Here is a 19721-nt window from a genome sequence, read left to right on the forward strand (position 1 = left end):
GGAGAGGTGAACTGTACCTTTTCATTTATCGGAAGCTGACAGTGGCTTTCCCCAGCAACCAGTACTGTGTTACTACGATTAATTTTCTTTACATGTACTACCAAATGAGACTTGGGTTTATCTAAAGATGAGATGTGAAGCTCCAGCACATGGCCACCAGACCACAGAGCGGACGCAGCATATGATAGACCGAGCTCAATCACACCAAAACCAATGGATCAGATCAGAGATCTGCTGTCTTGCCATATCCAGTCATAAATAGTGTTAGACATGCCACAAAATGTTGGACATGCCGGTTACATTAGGCAACAAGGTGGCACAGTGGTCAGCACTGCTGCCTCACAGCGCCAGGGACCAGGGTTCAATTCCGGCCTTGGGTGACTTGATGTGTAGAGTTTGCACATTCTCCCAGTGTCTGTGTGGGTTTCCTCTGGGTACTCCAATTTTCTCCCACAGTCCAAAGATGTGCAGGTTCGGTTGATTGGCTATGCTAAGTTGTCCCTTGGTATCTCAGGGTGTGTAGGTTACGGGGATTAGTGGGCCATATATGTGGAGTTACAGAGATAGGGCCTGGATATGATATTCTTTCAAAGAATTGGTGAAGACTCGATGGGCCAAAGGGCCTCCTTCTACACTGTGGGAATTCTATGATTCTATAAACATGCCACAAGAATTCCATCATTACTGATGAGGGAACCCAGAGCATCAGTGCCATCTTCAGCCAGAAGTGCTGAGTAGAATGATTAATCTCGGCCTCCTCCTGAGGTCCCCAACATGACAGATGACCATTTGATTCACTGCATGTGAGGTAAAGAAATGACTGAAGGCACTGCATACTGCAAACTCTGTCAGCCTGGCTGTACCCCAGCAATGGTACTGAAGAATTGTGCTCCATAACTAGCCATTCCCCTAGCCAAGCTGTTCCAGTACAGCTACAACACTGGATCTAACGGACAATGTGGAAAAAAACAGGGCAAATCCAATCTGATGAATTGCTGCTCCATCAGTCTGCTCTTGAACATCAGAAAAGTGTCATCCTTCCAGTGCCTCATGAACATCACTGCAGGAGTTCCTCAGGGTGATGTCCAAATCCCAACCACCTTCAATTGCTTTATCAATGTCCTGCCTTCCATTATAATGTCAGAAGTGAGGATGCTCACTAATGATTGCACAATGCTCAGTACTGTTCACAATTCCTCAGAGACTGAAGCAGTCCATGTCCATAAACAGCAAGACCTGAACAAAACAGAAAATGCTGGAAAGGCTCAGCATGTCTGACAGCTTCTGTGGAGAGAGAACAGCTAACCCTTCGAATCTGGATGACTCGTCGACAGAGCGAGTGTCTTAAGGTCTGAAGAACGTTCAGGCTGAACCTGATAAATAGCAAGTAATGTTTCACTGCACAAATGCCAGGCAAGGACCATCTCCAACAGACGGGAATCTAACCATATTCCCTTTACATTGAATGGCAGCACCATCGCTGAATCCTCGACCATCAACATCCTGAGTGGTGGGGGCGCACTGGGACCATTGAACAGACACTGAACTGTAAACACTATGGCTCCAAGGGTAGATCACAGTCTGGGAATTCGGAGATGAGGAACTCGCCTCCTGTCTCCCAAATTTTTCCCACCATCTCCAAGACACAAGTCAGCAGTGTGATGGAATCCGCTCATCTTGCTGGATTGTCTGCAGCTTCAAAAACACTGAAGAAGCTCATCCATGGAAAAGGAGCCCACTGGATCAGCTGGCCATTCACCAAACTAAACATTGGCTGTCTCTACCACTGACGCACAGTGGCAGTATTTTACCACATACAAGGTGGAATGTAGCAGCTCACCAAGGTTCCTGAGCCAGCATCATCCAAACAGGCACTATCCATCACCGAGATGGCCAAGGATATCAGAAGGATGGGACACCAACCAGCTTCAGATTTCTTTCCAAACCACACACCATTCTGACTTGGAATATATTGCTTTTCCATCACTGATGCGGGATCATAATCCCGGATGTCCCTTCCTAGCGGTTTTGTACCAGATGCTCTGCAGAATTTAAGAAGATGGCTCACCACCTCCTTCTCAAGGGTAATTGGGGATGGGCTGCAAGTGTTGGCATTGCCAGTGATACCATCATCCCTTGAAAGAATTAATAAAGACAAGCGCTACCCACTGTAGAGGTGGGTAATTGTGCCTGTGTGTAACCCAAACACAGTCACGGAAGAGAGAAAAAACAGCTGCGACAGGACAAATAGTGTGACCATTGCACAGGCCAGAGGAATTCTAAAGATAGATCTGGTGGAACTATTTAATATACTCAGCGAGGGTCTCAAATGTCCTGGTGTTGTGCTGTGTTCCATACAACCTGGATCTAGAGTGGAGAAGCTTTGAACAAAGTGTGATGCAATACAATGTTGACCAGATGCTTCATGATGAAGAACCCCATGGACCACAGGCCAGGGACATGGGATATGTGTCAGGGAGGATGGAGATTCAGTAATGCAGACATGTTTTCCAAGAACCTTAACTCACACAGCCATTCAGTGTAATAAATCTTCACCATCTCCAGCACTGTTGCTGTTTCTGTGAATGTTTTATAATTTCCCTGGAGCCGTCACGACATGAAACAAAGGTATTGGAATTGTATTGACCTGATTCAGTGCTGTATTTCCCATCTCACATTCCCAGTGAACTGTTAAAGACCCAGTAATATGGTGAGGGATTTTTTTAGTGGTGCTCCATCTCTGAATTTACTCAAAATACAGACATAACAAAGTGACCAGTAATAACAAAGTATAATCCTGTGAAACCCAAGGAAGCAACCCCACCATGACAACCACCGCCATCCCCGCACTTTCCGCTGAGCTGCAGGCAGCATCTTACCTCTCTCCTCTCCTCTGGGAATTTCGATGACTGTGGCCTTTGTCCTCCGATTTCCTGAGTCCTGGAAGGATCCAGCCAACTGCGGGTCCTCTGCACAGATGCTGGAGTTGTCTCTGTCATCATAGCTTCGTGAGGTGCTTGTGTCACAGTCGGAGCAGAAGGGGACCCACTGCCCACACCAGAGGCATCCTGAGAGGAGCTCCCCAATACTGCAGGCAGCCGCTCCTCTATCCATTCAGGGCAAACTGGACCCTCTCTGCTCAGCTGGGGAGGTCCTGGCAGTTACTCCAGGCACATTTTCCCACCCCTCCCACAGCCCGTGTTCCACAGAGCTCATGGAGGTGGTGAGAACATGCAGGTTCATGTGTATTTCCTGTGGGTGATGGGCTGGATGTGACTCTCCATGAAGGTCACCAATCTCTCTGTGGAGGATGCTATTTGTGCTCATACCTGAGACATGGTAACACTGCTGGCCTGGATTGACTCCTCCATCCTTTGTGTATGGATACACACAGCCTTTGGAAACTCCACCAGATGTTAAAGTATCCTACGCTGCAGCTCCAGTATCTGCTGCATTGTTAAAGACTCCAGTCACATTTCATCTTCCTGAAGCTGACAATGACCTGTCCTCTCGAGAGTGTGAGTGAACTCAGCTATTGCTGCCTTCATCAGCTGCTCGGGTTTGTGTGTGCTCTCCTGTGCTGCCAGATTGTAACCCCTTTGCGAATCGTGAGAGACATTATCTGCTCTGGCGGACGTTATAGAGTATAATGTGACAATCCATCCTCTGACCCCTCCCCATCTTCAGAGCTACACGCCTGTCTCCCGCTCACCGCAGCTGTTGATTTGTGAGAGAGTGAAGAATGTTAGAGGGTAATGCACATTCCAACATGTCCTGCAGACTGTTCCTAACCCAGAGCTCCATGTGACCAATAGAAGACACACAAGCACCAGGTTTTGGACTCAGTAGCAGAGTCTCTCCTGTGCCCATCCACTCACTCACACTCTCTCTGGATCCACAACCCATCTCACCATCAGCGATTGCCCACCCAGCCTCCAGGTCTCCCAGCTCCAGCACTGCATCTTCCATTGGCATAAGGATGACACAATCCAGACACTGTCACTCTTGGCTCCTTCTCTGACGCTGTGTGCTCTCTTCTACAAGCACATAAATTTCCATTGTTACTCACCCATCAAAGACACACACAAACCTGACGCTAATTTAGACTGCCCATCATGGGACCACCAGGATGGTCAGTCAGTGTCGGCAGTGCAGCAGCCATCTCTGACTGACTCTTTACTCCGAGAGCGGTTGGGGTGTGGAGTGGACTGCCTGCTGTCATAGTGAAGTCGGACACTTTAGGAGCTTTCAAGCGTTTATTGGATAGGCAGATGGAGCACACTAGAATGATAGGGAGTGGGATAGCTTGATCTTGGTTTTGGACAAAGCTCGGCACAACATCGTGGGCCAAAGGGTCTGTACTGTGTTGTACTGTTCTATGTCCTATGTTCCATGTAACCCTTCACAGAGAGGCTGACATGTTCCTGAAGATTGATGCTGCTGTCTGGACATTGCCAGTGTCTGGGTGGAGATGGTCTTTCCACAATTTCTCTTTCATCCTTATTCACATATCAGCCTGTAGGCTTAACGCTCACCTTGTCAGAACATATCAGATTATTCATCTTTTGCCTCATTGCAGCCACTGCTCAGACCCTTGGCAGTGTCTATCCAGACTTGCTTGGGTTGATGTGACAGGTCTCGTTCTCCAGTCCTGAGGGAACAGAACCTTCCTCCAAGCCGAAATAGCCTTGAGAATTTCCAGGGAAGTGTCAGCGAATTGGGTTTAATCTGCCTTCTGCCATTTCAGCCCTTTGTTCATTAACCAGGGCTCCCTCACTGCTCCCTTCAGAGCCTTTAAAAGTGCTGCTGGCTGCCTTTAAATCTGGTGCCAGCTCTGCCAGAATTGTGCTGTCCCCTGCAGCCAGTGGTTAAGCTCTGCAATGCACAGGGATTTGGGGGAAGGTGGGGGAATGCCACTTAGTGAATTGCTCATTCGGAGAGTCAGTGCAGACACGATGGGCCGAGTGGCCTCCTTCTGCTCTCTAACAATACTGTGATTCTGCCTGTGCTGCCTGAGTGGACGGATTTCCCGAACCTGTCAGACATTTACTGTGCCCGTTCTGGCTCTGTGTGGAGTTGGTTAGTTCAGTTGGTTCGGTGTCTCCAGCGTGATGTAGAATGACGCTGTTGTTGAGGGTTTGGTCCCCGTACTGGCCCTGGGGTTAATGGAGTCCCAACTCTTCCCATATCCCCACGTTTACTAAGTTGTATCCCTGAAGTGACATGTACCAAATTGTGTCTCTTTCTATTGGAGAGATTTCATTGAGGACTGTGGCTACTAACACTGTCCACACGGCAACATCACCAACTTCCAGTTGAAATATCGATAACATTTTCAACCACTGTCTCCACAGAATTCTTACGGAGCACAATGAGGCCATTTGGCCCATCGTGTCTGCACTAGCTCACCAAATTGACATTCGAAATTCGTGTCATTCTCCAGCCTTTTTGTCGTATCCATTTTCGTAGCTCATTGCCTATCTTCAAAAAATCATCTAATTCCTTTTTGACTGCTTCGTGCAGCCGACCTCCACCACACTTCCCGGCTGTGAATTCCAGACCCGAACCACTGGCAGTGTGAGAAAGGTTTCTGTCGCATCATCTTCAACCCCACCACACACTCCATTCCTGAGCCCCAGTTAGAATACTCACTGTCTCCATCTCCTGGTGTCCCTGTCTAACTGCACTCAGTTACCCCCTCACTGTCTCCATCTCCTGGTGTCTCTGTCTAACTGCACTCAGTTACCCCCCTCACTGTCTCCATCTCCTGGTGTCTCTGTCTAACTGCACTCAGTTATCCCCCTCACTGTCTCCATCTCCTGGTGTCTCTGTCTAACTGCACTCAGTTAGAATACTCACTGTCTCCATCTCCTGGTGTCCCTGTCTAACTGCACTCAGTTACCCCCCTCACTGTCTCCATCTCCTGGTGTCCCTGTCTAACTGCACTCAGTTACCCCCCTCACTGTCTCCATCTCCTGGTGTCCCTGTCTAACTGCACTCAGTTACCCTCCTCACTGTCTCCATCTCCTGGTGTCTCTGTCTAACTGCACTCAGTTACCCCCCTCACTGTCTCCATCTCCTGGTGTCCCTGTCTAACTGCACTCAGTTACCCCCCTCACTGTCTCCATCTCCTGGTGTCTCTGTCTAACTGCACTCAGTTACCCCCCTCACTGTCTCCATCTCCTGGTGTCTCTGTCTAACTGCACTCAGTTACCCCCCCTCACTGTCTCCATCTCCTGGTGTCCCTGTCTAACTGCACTCAGTTACCCCCCTCACTGTCTCCATCTCCTGGTGTCCCTGTCTAACTGCACTCAGTTACCCCCCTCACTGTCTCCATCTCCTGGTGTCCCTGTCTAACTGCACTCAGTTACCCCCCTCACTGTCTCCATCTCCTGGTGTCCCTGTCTAACTGCACTCAGTTACCCCCCTCACTGTCTCCATCTCCTGGTGTCTCTGTCTAACTGCACTCAGTTACCCCCCTCACTGTCTCCATCTCCTGGTGTCTCTGTCTAACTGCACTCAGTTACCCCCCTCACTGTCTCCATCTCCTGGTGTCTCTGTCTAACTGCACTCAGTTACCCCCCTCACTTTCTCCATCTCCTGGTGTCTCTGTCTAACTGCACTCAGTTAGAATACTCACTGTCTCCATCTCCTGGTGTCTCTGTCTAACTGCACCCAGTTACCCCCCTCACTGTCTCCATCTCCTGGTGTCTCTGTCTAACTGCACTCAGTTACCCCCCTCACTGTCTCCATCTCCTGGTGTTTCTGTCTGACTGCACTCAGTTAGAATACTCATTGAATGTCCCGCGCTGTACATTATTATTGTTAATGATCTTATTCTTAAAAACACTGTGGATTTACCCTGATTCCTGTTATTTTTTTCTCTCTGATCTCCAGTCTCCGTGGTAACAATCTCACCGATTCTTGTGCCGAGGACCTGGCCTCTGCTCTCAGTACAAACCGCTCACTGATAGATCTGAATCTGGGTGCCAATAAACTGGGAGATTCAGGAGTGAAACTGCTGTCTGTGGCTCTGAGGAATCCGGACTGTAAAATACAGAAACTGGAGTAAGTAGCAGACTGTGTGAGATTGTGTTTATAATAACTGAATATTCAACAATATAATTTCACCACTGGTATTTGGATAAAAAACACTGCCCATTACGATTGGCGTCAGTTATGAATAAGGAAAACTGCTTTTCCTCTGATTCCTGTTGCTTCTCTCTCTGATCTCTGAGCAATGGGATGTCAGTCCCACAGATCCTTATGTTGAGGGAGTGGGGGAATAATGTTATGGTTCACCCTCTGAGGTCCAGTCATTGGCAACTGCAAACTGTATTGAATTTCTACCTTCGGGTGTGCTGACTCTCAGAATCCCCAACCTGATCCAGTCACATGACTTCATATTATAAGATCCGACAGCTTTGACAAATCAACAGAAAAGGCAATGAGGGACAATTCGCCTGGGAGCAAAGGTCGGCAGTCACAAATCTGATAGGTTTGTGGTCACAGCACAGCTGAAGTAACGTATATAGTTTTGGTCACCTTATGAACGTATTTTATAAACATTTGAGAAAATGTTGGCTTGAGTCTTTCATGGCATGCCAGGCTTATCTTATGAAAAAATATAGAAATTATTCGTTCGATACTCACTGCAATTGGGACGAACCACGGCTGATCATGGTCGGCAGGGTGGTAGAGCTGTTAGCACTGCTGACTCAGAGCGCCAGAGACCCGTGTCAATTCCGGCCTTGGGTGACAGATTGTGTGGAGTTTGCATGTACTCTCCGTGTCTGCGCAGGTTTCCTTCAGTTACCTCCCACATGCCAAAGATGTGCACGCTAGTTTGAGCGGCGATGGTAAATTGACACTTAATGTCAGGGGGATTTGCAGAGTTAATATGTAGGGTTACTGTTATAGGGCCTGGGCGGGATTGTTGTTAGTGAAGGATTGATGGGCCGAATGGCCCACAGCTTGTCTGGGCTTGCAGAATCTCACTGGCTGTCCTGTCTGGAGACAATACACATCTCTTTAACCTGTGCTTAATGCTCCCTCCACTCACACTGTTTGTACCTTTAAGACTTGATGATCTGTAAAGACTGCATTCCAGTCATTATTCTGTAAATTGAGTTTGTGTCTCTGTATGCCCTGTTTGTGAGCATTTCTACACTCCACCTGACGAAGGGGCAGCGCTCCGAAAGCTAGTGGCATTTGCTGCCAAATAAACCTGTTGGACTTTAACCTGGTGCTGTTAAACTTCTGACTGTTCCTAACCCAGAGCTCCATGTGACCAATGATGAACACAAGCTCCAAGTTATGGACTCAGCAGCAGAATCTCTCCTGTGCCCATCCACTCACTCACTCACTCTCTCTGGATCCACAACCCATCTCACCATCAGCGATTGCCCACCCAGCCTCCAGGTCTCCCAGCTCCAGCACTGCATCTTCCATTGGCATAAGGATGACACAATCCAGACACTGTCACTCTTGGCTCCTTCTCTGACGCTCTGTGCCCTCTTCTAAAAGCACATAAATTTCCATTGTTACTCACCCATCAAAGACACACACAAGCCTATGATGCTGCCAGACTGCCCATCATGGGACCACCAGGATGGGCACTCAGTGTCGGCAGTGCAGCAGTCATCTCTGACTGACCGGAACCCTTCACAGAGAGGCTGACATGTTCCTGAAGATTGATGCTGCTGTCTGGACATTGCCAGTGTCTGGGTGGAGATGGTCTTTCCACCATTCCTCTTTCATCCTTATTCACATATCAGCCTGTAAGTTTAACGCTCTCCTTGTCAGAACATATCAGGTTATTGATCCTTTGCCTCACTGCAGCCACGTGCTGCCTGCTCAGGCCCTCGGCAGTTTCTATCCAGACTTGCTTGGGTTGATGTGACAGGTCTCCTCCTCCACTCCTGAGGGAACAGAGCCTCCCTCCAAACCGATATAGCCTTGAGAATTTCCAGCGAAGTGTCAGCGAATTGGGTTGAATCTGCCTTCTGCCATTACAGGCCTTTGTTCATTAACCAGGGCTCCCTCACTGCTCCCTTCAGAGCCTTTAAAAGTGCTGCTGGCTGCCTTTAAATCTGGTGCCAGCTCTGCCAGAATGGGGTCTTCCCCTGCAGCCAGTGGTTAAGCTCTGGAATGCACAGGGTTTTGGGGGAAGGTGGGGGGATGACACTTAGTGAGTTGCTCATTCGGAGAGTCAGTGCAGACACAATGGGCCGAATGGCCTCCTCCTGCTCTGTAACAATTCTGTGATTCTGCCTGAGCTGCCTGAGTGCACGGATTTCCCGAACCTGTCAGATATTAATGTGCCTGTTTGGTTATATGTGGAGTTGGTTAGTTCATTTGGTTTGGTGTTTAGAGTGTGATGTAGAATGATGCTAAATCTGAGGGTTTGGTCCTCTTACCGGCTGTGGGGTTCATGGAATCCCATCTCCTCCCATTGCCGCACGTTTATTAAATTGTATCCCTGAAGCTACATGTAACAAATTGTCTCTCTCTCTATTGGAGAGAAACACAAAGAACAAAGAAAATTACAGCACAGGAACAGGCCCTTCGGCCCTCCAAGACTGCACCCACCATGCTGCCTGACTTAACTAATACCCCCTACCCTTCCGGGGACCATATCCCTCTATTCCCATCCTATTCATGTACTTGTCAAGACGCCCCTTAAACGTCACCACCATATCTGCTTCTACTACCTCCCCCAGCAACGAGTTCCAGGCGCCCACTACTGTGTAAAAAATCTGCCTCGTACATCTCCTTTAAACCTTGCCCCTCGCACCTTAAACCTGTGCCCCCCCTAGCAATTGACTCTTCTACCCTGTGAAAAAGCTTCCGACTATCCACTCTGTCCATGCCTCTCATAATCTTGTCGACCTATATCAGGTCTCCCCTCAACCTCCGTCGCTCCAGTGAGAACAAACCAAGTTTCTCCAACCTCTCCTCATAGCTGATGCCCTCCATACCAGGCAACATCCTGGTCAATCTTTTCTGTACCCTCTCCAAAGCCTCCACATCCTTCTGGTAGAGTGGCGACCAGAATTAAACACTATATTCCAAGTGCGGCCGAACGAAGGTTCTATAAAGCTGCAACATGACTTGACAATTTTTAAACTCAGTGCCCCGGCCGATGAAGGCAAGCATGCCGTATGCCTTCTTGACTACCTTCTCCACCTGCATTGCCACTTTCAGTGATCTGTGGACCTGTACACCCAGATCCCTTTGCCTATCAGTATTAACATTTTATTGAGGACTATGGCGACTAACATTGTCCACACGGCAACATCACCAACTTCCAGTTGAAATATCGATACATTTCCAACCACTATCTTCACAGAATTCTTACGGAGCACAATGAGGCCATTTGGCCCATCGTGTCTGCACCAGCTCACCAAATTAGCATTAGGAATTTGAGTCATTCTCCAGCGTTTTTCTCGTATCCCCGCTCATTCTTTATATTCAAAAAATCATCTAATTCCTTTTTGACTGCTTCGATGCAGCCGACCTCCACCACACTTCCCGGCTGTGAATTCCAGACCCGAACCACTGGCAGTGTGAGAAAGGTTTCTCTCTCATCATCTTCAACCCCACCACACACTCCATTCCTGAGCCACTGACCATCCCATGTCCCTCCCTGTGACTCAGGGAAGGACATGGGAATCCTGTGCTCTTCCCTTTCACCATCATCCTTTTTGTCATTTAATCAGTCTGGCACTTCCATTTCGTTTTTTCCTTGTCACCCGCCCATCCCCAGCTCCCTGTCACTTCAAACAATTTAATTCACCGCTATTTCCAATTTCTAAGTTTCGCGAATTGAACTGAAACTAAATCTGTTTCTATCTTCACAGATATTGCCTGACCTGATGAGAGTTTCCAACAGATTCATTCATATTTCAGATTTACAGCATCAATAGAATTTTGCCTTCTGTGTGAACTCAAGTTGTGTTTCTTGAATGTTCTGCGCTGTACATTATTATTGTTAATGACCTTATTCTTAAAAACACTGTGGATTTACCCTGATTCCTGTTATTCTTCTCTCTCTGATCTCCAGTCTCTATGGTAACGATCTCACCGATTCTTGTGCCGAGGACCTGGCCTCTGCTCTCAGTACAAACCGCTCACTGATAGATCTGAATCTGGGTGTCAATAAACTGGGAGATTCCGGAGTGAAACTGCTGTCTGTGGCTCTGAGTAATCCGGACTGTAAAATACAGAAACTGTAGTAAGTAGCAGACTGTGTGAGATTGTGTTTATAATAACTGAATATTCAACAATATAATTTCACCACTGGTATTTGTATAAAAAACACTGCCCATTACTATTGGCGTCAGTTATGAATCAGGAAAACTGCTTTTCCTCTGACTCCTGTTGCTTCTCTCTCTGATCCCTGAGCAATGGGATGTCAGTCCCACAAATCCTTATGTTGAGGGAGTGGGGGAATAATGTTATGGTTCACCCTCTGAGGTCCTCTCCTCCTCCTCAGATGTGCACAGCTCTCCCCGGACACAGCATCCATTGCTCTGTGAAAGGGGGGAGAGTGAGTGGATGACAGTAAATGCAGGACAGGACATGGTGGTGGAGTCTCGCTGTTAGTAACAGATGTCAGTACAGCAGCGAGAGCTGAACTTAGTTCCAATTATCAAGATGCAGAATCAGTTTGGGTAGAGATAAGAATTAACAAAGTTAAAAGATCACTTGTAGGAATCTTTTATAGGCCCCGAACAATATTCAGAATCTCCGACACAGGAATATTAATGGGGTCTTGTAAAAACATTCTGCAATAATCACGGGTGATTTTAACATTCATGTACAAAGAAGAACAAAGAGCCATGCAGCACAGTAACAGGCCCTTCGACCCACCAAGCCTGCAGCGACGACTCATTCTTATTCAGACCCAGTACTTATTGCTCATACGCAGTTTCTATTCCTCTGTTCATCTCCTGTTCATGTTTCTATCAGGATTAACCTTGAACATTGGGAACGTGCCTGCTTCCGTCAACTTCACTGACTGTGCATTCGAGGCACCCACCACTCTCTATGTGAAAACTTTCCCCGCACGTCTCCTCTAAACTTTCCCCCTCTTGCCTTCAAACTGTCCCGCCTTGTAGTTGACATTTCCACCCTGGGGAAAAGACTCCAACTATCAACCATATATCTGCCTCTATCAGGTCGCCCCCCAGCCTCCGTCTTTCCAGTGAAAACAATCCGAGTTTATTCAACTTCTCTTCATACCTTAACCAGACCAGGCAACATCCTTGTAAACCTTCTTTACACCTTCTCCAAAGCAGCCACATCCTTCTGGTTGTCTGGCGATCAGCACTGCACGCAATATTCCATGTTGGGCCGAACTAAAGTATAATACAGCTGTAACATAACTTGCCAACTTTTATACCTGATGCCCTGGCCAATGAAGCAAGCATGCTGCATGCCTTGTTGACCAAGTTATCCACCTGTGTTACCACTTTCAGGCATCAGTGGACAAGTACGCACAGATCCATCTGTATGTCAATGCTCCTGTTATTTTTTTCAGACGGGGAAGGCTGGGAGACGACCATGTGGAGTTGTATCAAATTATAGAAATAAACCTTTCCCCTTTGTTTTAGGAGACAATAACCAGGGGCATAGATTTAAGGCATTGGGCAGGAGTTTCAGAGGAGAATTGAAGATGACACAGTGGTTAGCATTGCTGCCTCACAACGTCAGGGACCTTTGTTTAATTCTGGCCTCAGGTGACTGCCTGTGTGGAGCTTGCATGTTCCCCCCGTGTGTGCGTGTTTCTGTCAGGTACTCTGGTTTCCTCACACAGTCCAAAGATGTGTAGGTTAGGTGGATCGACCATGCTAAATTATCATTTCATGTCCAAAGATATGTAGTTTCAGTGGATTTGCCATGATAAATGTCCAGTGATAAGCAGTTGTGTGGGCCTGGCTTTTTCGGACAGTCAGTGCAGAGTCGATGGCGCGATTGGGCACCTTCTGCACAGTGGGGATTCTATGGTTCTGTGGAAAAGCTTTTTCACCCAGAGGGTGGTGGGAATCTGGATCTCACTGTCTGAAAGGGTGGTGGAGTCAGGAACACTCGCAACATTTAAGAAGCATTCAGACAAGCACTTGAAATGCCGCAGCAGACAAGGCTATGGAGCAAGTGCTGGAAATGGATTAGAATAGATTGGTGCTTGATGGCTGACACAGACACGATGGCCCGAAGGGCCTCTTTCTGTGCTGAAAAACTCTATAAAGGCCCAGGGGTTGGAAGTTATGAACCAGAACCTGAATTTTCACTGATTCCTGTGATTTCTCTCTCTCTGATCCCAATGCAGTGGAATGTCAATCACATTGATTTCTGTGCCCTGGGTGTAGGGGAATAATGTGACGGTGACTCTGAGGACCCGTTCACATGCTTACAGGGGGACACACGTCACCCAGTCACACAGCCCTTGATTTGTGAGGAAGAGTAAAGAGTGAATGGAGGCAATTGTTAAGATGCAGACCAGAAACTCCAAGGTGTTTTGTGAAGTTAGCCTGGACCCTTGGTTTTACATTTGATTTTGGCATTGATGAGCATGAGGTGTTTCACTCCAGGTATGAATCAAGTGACCCACTAGGATGCTTTTATCAAACACAGTTTATTTAAGAATGCAGTTAGAATATAACAACAAGAATTAGCATAACCTTCACCAATTGCAAGACTTAAACATGACACAGTATAACTCTTAACAGCTAGCTATCTCTGTTGTTCCAATATAAAGCAATATCCACAGACATACACCCTTCTCCAACATTAGTTAGCACAAAAACAAGTAAGCTCACGTGATGCCGATTTCCAGCTTTCTACCACTTCCGGAGAGCCAACAGACAATTGTTTTCAGAGAAGGATGTCGCTCCGAACAGTCCAACCGCAGAGAGGTAACCCCAGTCTCTGACAGCTTCCAACACAGCAACACTTAAACAGAAAAAACTCCAACTTCAGAGAGGGAAACAGCACTGCTGTTTGTCTTAACTTCAAGAAGCTTCTGAAAGAAGAATTAAAACTAGAATGTTCTGTGAAAAATAGCTGTCCCTCAGTCACATGACAACCTGTCAATCACCCGCAATCAAGCTCTACTCTGCCATCCCAGGGGAAACACTGAAACAACAGAACACTGCATTAGTTCAGATTAAAATCAACATGATGTCAATTATACTGCTTCAGTAACAATAAAGGAAACCGGCTACAGACAGCACGGTGCCGACAACATAACCTGCAGAGAAACATGATTAAAATAGAAACTAGAAGCAGGAGTCGGCCATTCGGCCCTTCGAGCCTGCTCCACCATTCATTTTGTTCATGGCTGATCATCAAATTCAATATCCTTCAATATTCAGTATATTTCTTCAAGACATAGTTTGTAACAAAATGTACATTCCAACACGTCCTTCAGCCGGTTCCATGTGACCGGTGATGGGCACACAGGCTCTATGTGTTGCAGGTGCCAGAGGGTCTCTTGTGTCCATCCATTCGACCGCTCGCTCTCAGCTCCACAACCAGTATCGCAATCAGCGATTTCCCACACTATCTGTTGATCTCCCAGCTCCAGTGCTGCTGCTTCTCGGTGTAAGGATGGCAACATCTGGACACTGCCACCATTTGTAGTTCATTTCCTGACGTTTCGTGCTCTCTTCTACAGGCACATAAAGTTCCATTGTTACTCTCCCATCAAAGACACAAGCCTGTGCTGGTTAGGTGATAGAAAATAGGAAGACTTTTCTATCACCAAGATGGGCAAGAATATCAGAAGAATGGAACACCAACCACCTTCAGATTCCCTCCCAAGCCAGACACCAACCTGACTTGGAATATATTGCTTTTCCATCACTGACGTGGGATCATAATCCTGGATGTCCCTTCCTCACGGCATTGTACCAGAGGGTCTTCAGAATTTAACAAGATGGTTCACCATCCCCTTCTCAAGGACAATTGTGGATGGGAGCAAGTGTTGGCATTGCCAGTGAAACCATCATCCCATGAAAGAATTAAGAAAGACCAGTGCTACCCACTGAAGGGATGGGTAATTGTGCCCAAACATAGTTACAGATGAGAGACACACACAGCTGCTCCAGGGCAACTTGAGTGACCATTGAGCAGGCCATAAGGTTTCTAAAGATAGATCTGATGGAGCCCTTCAATATACTCAGCAAGGGTCTCAAATGTCCTGGTGTTGTGCTGTGTTCCATACAACCTGGATCTAGAGTGGAGAAGCTTTGAACAAAGTGTGACTTTGAACAAGTGCGATGTTGACCAATGCTTCATGATGAGGAACCCCATGGAACACAGGCCAGGGACATGGGATATGTCTCAGGGAGGGTCGAGATTCAGTGATACAGACATGTTTTGCATGAGTCACACTCTCACAGCCATTCAGTGTAATAAATCTTCACCATCTCCAGCCCTGTTGCTGTTTCTGTGAATGTTTTATAATTTCCCTGGAGCCGTCACGACATGAAACAAAGGTATTGGAATTGTATTGACCTGATTCAGTGCTGTATTTCCCATCTCCCATTCCCAGTGAACTGTTAAAGACCCAGTAATATGGTGAAGCATTTTTTTAGTGGTGCTCCATCTCTGAATTTACTCAAAATACAGACATAACAAAGTGACCAGTAATAACAAAGTATAACCCTGTGAAACCCAAGGAAGCAACCCCACCATGACAACCACCGCCATCCCCGCACTTTCCGCTGAGCTGCAGGCAGCATCTTACCTCTCTCCTCTCCTCTGGGAATTTCGATGACCGTGGCCTTTGTCCTCTGATTTCCTGAGTCCTGGAAGGATCCGGCCAACTGCGGGTCCTCTGCACAGATGCTGGAGTTGTCTCTGTCATCATAGCTTCGTGAGGTGCTTGTGTCACAGTCGGAGCAGAAGGGGACCCACTGCCCACACCAGGGGCATCCTGAGAGGAGCTCCCGAATACTGCAGGCAGCCGCTCCTCTATCCATTCAGGGCAAACTGGACCCTCTCTGCTCAGCTGGGGAGGTCCTGACAGTTACTCCAGGCACATTTTCCCACCCCTCCCACAGCCCGTGTTCCACAGAGCTCATGGAGGTGGTGAGAACCTGCAGGTTCATGTGTATTTCCTGTGGGTGATAGGCTGGATGTGACTCTCCATGAAGGTCACCAATCTCTCTGTGGAGGATGCTATTTGTGCTCAGACCTGAGACATGGTAACACTGCTGGCCTGGATTGACTCCTCCATCCTTTGTGTATGGATACACACAGCCTTTGGAAACTCCACCAAATGTTAAAGTATCCTACGCTGCAGCTCCAGTATCTGCTGCATTGTTAAAGACTCCAGTCACATTTCATCTTCCACAAGCTGGATCTGCCCTCTCCCCTCGAGTGTGAGTGAACTCAGCTATTCCTGCCTTCATCAGCTGCTCGGGTTTGTGTGTGCTGCTCTGTGCTGCCAGATTGTAACCCCTTTGCTACTCGTGTGAGACATTATCTGCTCTGGCGGACGTTATAGAACATAGAACATTACAGCGCAGAACAGGCCCTTCGGCCCACGATGTTGCACCGACCAGTTAAAAAAAAACTGTGACCCTCCAACCTAAACCAATTTCTTTTCGTCCATGAACCTATCTACGGATCTCTTAAACGCCCCCAAACTAGGCGCATTTACAACTGATGCTGGCAGGGCATTCCAATCCCTCACCACCCTCTGGGTAAAGAACCTACCCCTGACATCGGTTCTATAACTACCCCCCCTCAATTTAAAGCCATGCCCCCTCGTGCTGGATTTCTCCATCAGAGGAAAAAGGCTATCACTATCCACCCTATCTAAACCTCTAATCATCTTATATGTTTCAATAAGATCCCCTCTTAGCCGCCGCCTTTCCAGCGAAAACAATCCCAAATCCCTCAGCCTCTCCTCATAGGATCTCCCCTCCATACCAGGCAACATCCTGGTAAACCTCCTCTGCACCCTCTCCAAAGCCTCCACATCCTTCCTGTAATGTGGGGACCAGAACTGCACACAGTACTCCAAGTGCGGCCGCACCAGAGTTGTGTACAGTTGCAACATAACGCTACGACTCCTAAATTCAATCCCCCTACCAATAAACGCCAAGACACCATATGCCTTCTTAACAACCTTATCTACTTGATTCCCAACTTTCAGGGATCTATGCACACATACACCTAGATCCCTCTGCTCCTCCACACTATTCAAAGTCCTCCCGTTAGCCCTATACTCAACACATCTGTTATTCCTACCAAAGTGAATTACCTCACACTTCTCCGCATTAAACTCCATCCGCCACCTCTCGGCCCAACTTTGCAACCTGTCTAAGTCTTCCTGCAAACTACGACACCCTTCCTCACTGTCTACCACACCACCGACTTTGGTGTCATCAGCAAATTTGCTAATCCACCCAACTATACCCTCATCCAGATCATTAATAAATATTACAAACAGCAGTGGCCCCAAAACAGATCCCTGAGGTACACCACTTGTAACCGCACTCCATGATGAATATTTACTATCAACCACCACCCTCTGTTTCCTATCCGCTAGCCAATTCCTGATCCAATTTCCTAGATCACCCCCAATCCCATACATCTGCATTTTCTGCAGAAGCCTACCATGGTGAACCTTATCAAACGCCTTACTAAAATCCATATATACCACGTCCACTGCCTTGCCCCCATCCACCTCCTTGGTCACTTTCTCAAAAAACTCAATAAGGTTAGTAAGGCACGACCTACCTGCCACAAAACCATGCTGACTATCACCTATCAATTCATTACTCTCCAAATAACTATAAATCCTATCCCTTATAATTTTTTCCAACATCTTGCCGACAACAGAAGTGAGACTCACCGGTCTATAATTCCCGGGGAAGTCTCTGTTCCCCTTCTTAAACAATGGGACAACATTCGCTAACCTCCAATCTTCTGGTACTATACCAGAGGCCAACGACGACCTGAAGATCAGAGCCAGAGGCTCTGCAATCACTTCTCTTGCCTCCCAGAGAATCCTTGGATAAATCCCATCCGGACCAGGGGATTTATCTATTTTCAGACCCTCCAGAATATCCTGCACATCCTCCTTATGGGCAATAATATGACAATCCACCCTCTGACGACCCCTCCTCATCTTCAGAGCTGCACGCACATATCCCGCTCACCGCAGCTGTTGTTTTGTGTGAGAGAGTGAAGAATGTTAGAGGGTAATACACATTCCAACATGTCCTGGAGACTGTTCCTAACCCAGAGCTCCATGTGACCAATGGAAGACACACAAGCACCAGGTTTGGGACTCAGCAGCAGAGTCTCTCCTGTGCCCATCCATTCACTCACTCTCTCTCTCTCTCTCTCTCTGGATCCACAACCCATCTCCCCATCAGCGATTGCCCACCCAGCCTCCAGCTCTCCCAGCTCCAGCACTGCATCTTCCATTGGCATAAGGATGACACAATCCAGACACTGTCACTCTTGGCTCCTTCTCTGACGCTGAGTGCCCTCTTCTACAAGCACATAAATTTCCATTGTTACTCACCCATCAAAGACACACACAAGCCTATGATGCTGCCAGACTGCCCATCATGGGACCACCAGGATGGGCACTCAGTGTCGGCAGTGCAGCAGCCATCTCTGACTGACCGGAACCCTTCACAGAGAGGCTGACATGTTCCTGAAGATTGATGCTGCTGTCTGGACATTGCCAGTGTCTGGGTGGAGATGGTCTTTCCACCATTCCTCTTTCATCCTTATTCACATATCAGCCTGTAAGTTTAACGCTCTCCTTGTCAGAACATATCAGGTTATTGATCCTTTTGCCTCACTGCAGCCACGTGCTGCCTGCTCTGACCCTCGGCAGTTTCCATCCAGACTTGCTTGGGTTGATGTGACAGGTCTCGTCCTCCACTCCTGAGGGAACAGAACCTCCTTCGAAACAGATATATCCTTGAGAATTTCCAGGGAAGTGTCAGCGAATTGAGTTTAATCTACCTTCTGCCATTTCAGCCCTTTGTTCATTAACCAGGGCTCCCTCACTGCTCCCTACAGAGCCTTTAAAAGTGCCGCTGGCTGCCTTTAAATCTGGGGCCAGCTCTGCCTGAATGGGGCCTTCCCCTGCAGCCAGTGGTTAAGCTCTGGAATGCACAGGGTTTTGGGGGAAGGTGGGGGGATGACACTTAGTGAGTTGCTCATTCGGAGAGTCAGTGCAGACACAATGGGCCGAATGGCCTCCTTCTGCTCTGTAACAATTCAGTGATTCTGCCTGTGCTGCCTGAGTGGACGGATTCCCCTCACCTGTCAGGTATTAATGTGCCCGTTCTGGCTCTGTGTGGAGTTGGTTAGTTCAGTTGGTTCATGTCTCGAGTGTGATGTAGAATGACGCTAATGTTGAGGGTTTGGTCCTCTTACCGGCTGTGGGGTTCATGGAGTCCCACCTCCTCCCATTGCCTCACGTTTACTAAGTTGTGTCCCTGAAGCGACATGTAACTAATTGTCTCTCTCTATTGGAGAGAAATGTTAATATTTCACTGAGGACCATGGCTACTAACACTGTCCACACGGCAACATCACCAACTTCCAGCTGAAATATCGATACATTTCCAACCACTATCTTCACAGAATTCTTACGGTGCACAATGAGGCCATTTGGCCCATCGTGTCTGCACCAGCTCACCAAATTAGCATTAGGAATTTGAGTCATTCTCCAGCAT

General features: G+C 47.6%; 1 protein-coding gene across 2 annotated transcripts in view; it reads left to right on the forward strand.

Moving 5' to 3' along the window:
- LOC144483451 (NACHT, LRR and PYD domains-containing protein 3-like) overlaps nucleotides 1-19721 on the forward strand; it is a 76949-nt gene that overhangs the window by 45526 nt on the left and 11702 nt on the right. For both annotated transcript variants that reach the window (XM_078202140.1, XM_078202141.1), the window contains one exon: nucleotides 6898-7068. In XM_078202140.1, the coding sequence (XP_078058266.1) occupies nucleotides 6898-7068 (171 nt within the window). The remainder of the gene's footprint in view (nucleotides 1-6897; nucleotides 7069-19721) is intronic.

This window comes from Mustelus asterias, unplaced genomic scaffold (assembly GCF_964213995.1).
Source record: "Mustelus asterias unplaced genomic scaffold, sMusAst1.hap1.1 HAP1_SCAFFOLD_69, whole genome shotgun sequence".
Taxonomy (NCBI): Eukaryota; Metazoa; Chordata; class Chondrichthyes; order Carcharhiniformes; family Triakidae; genus Mustelus; species Mustelus asterias.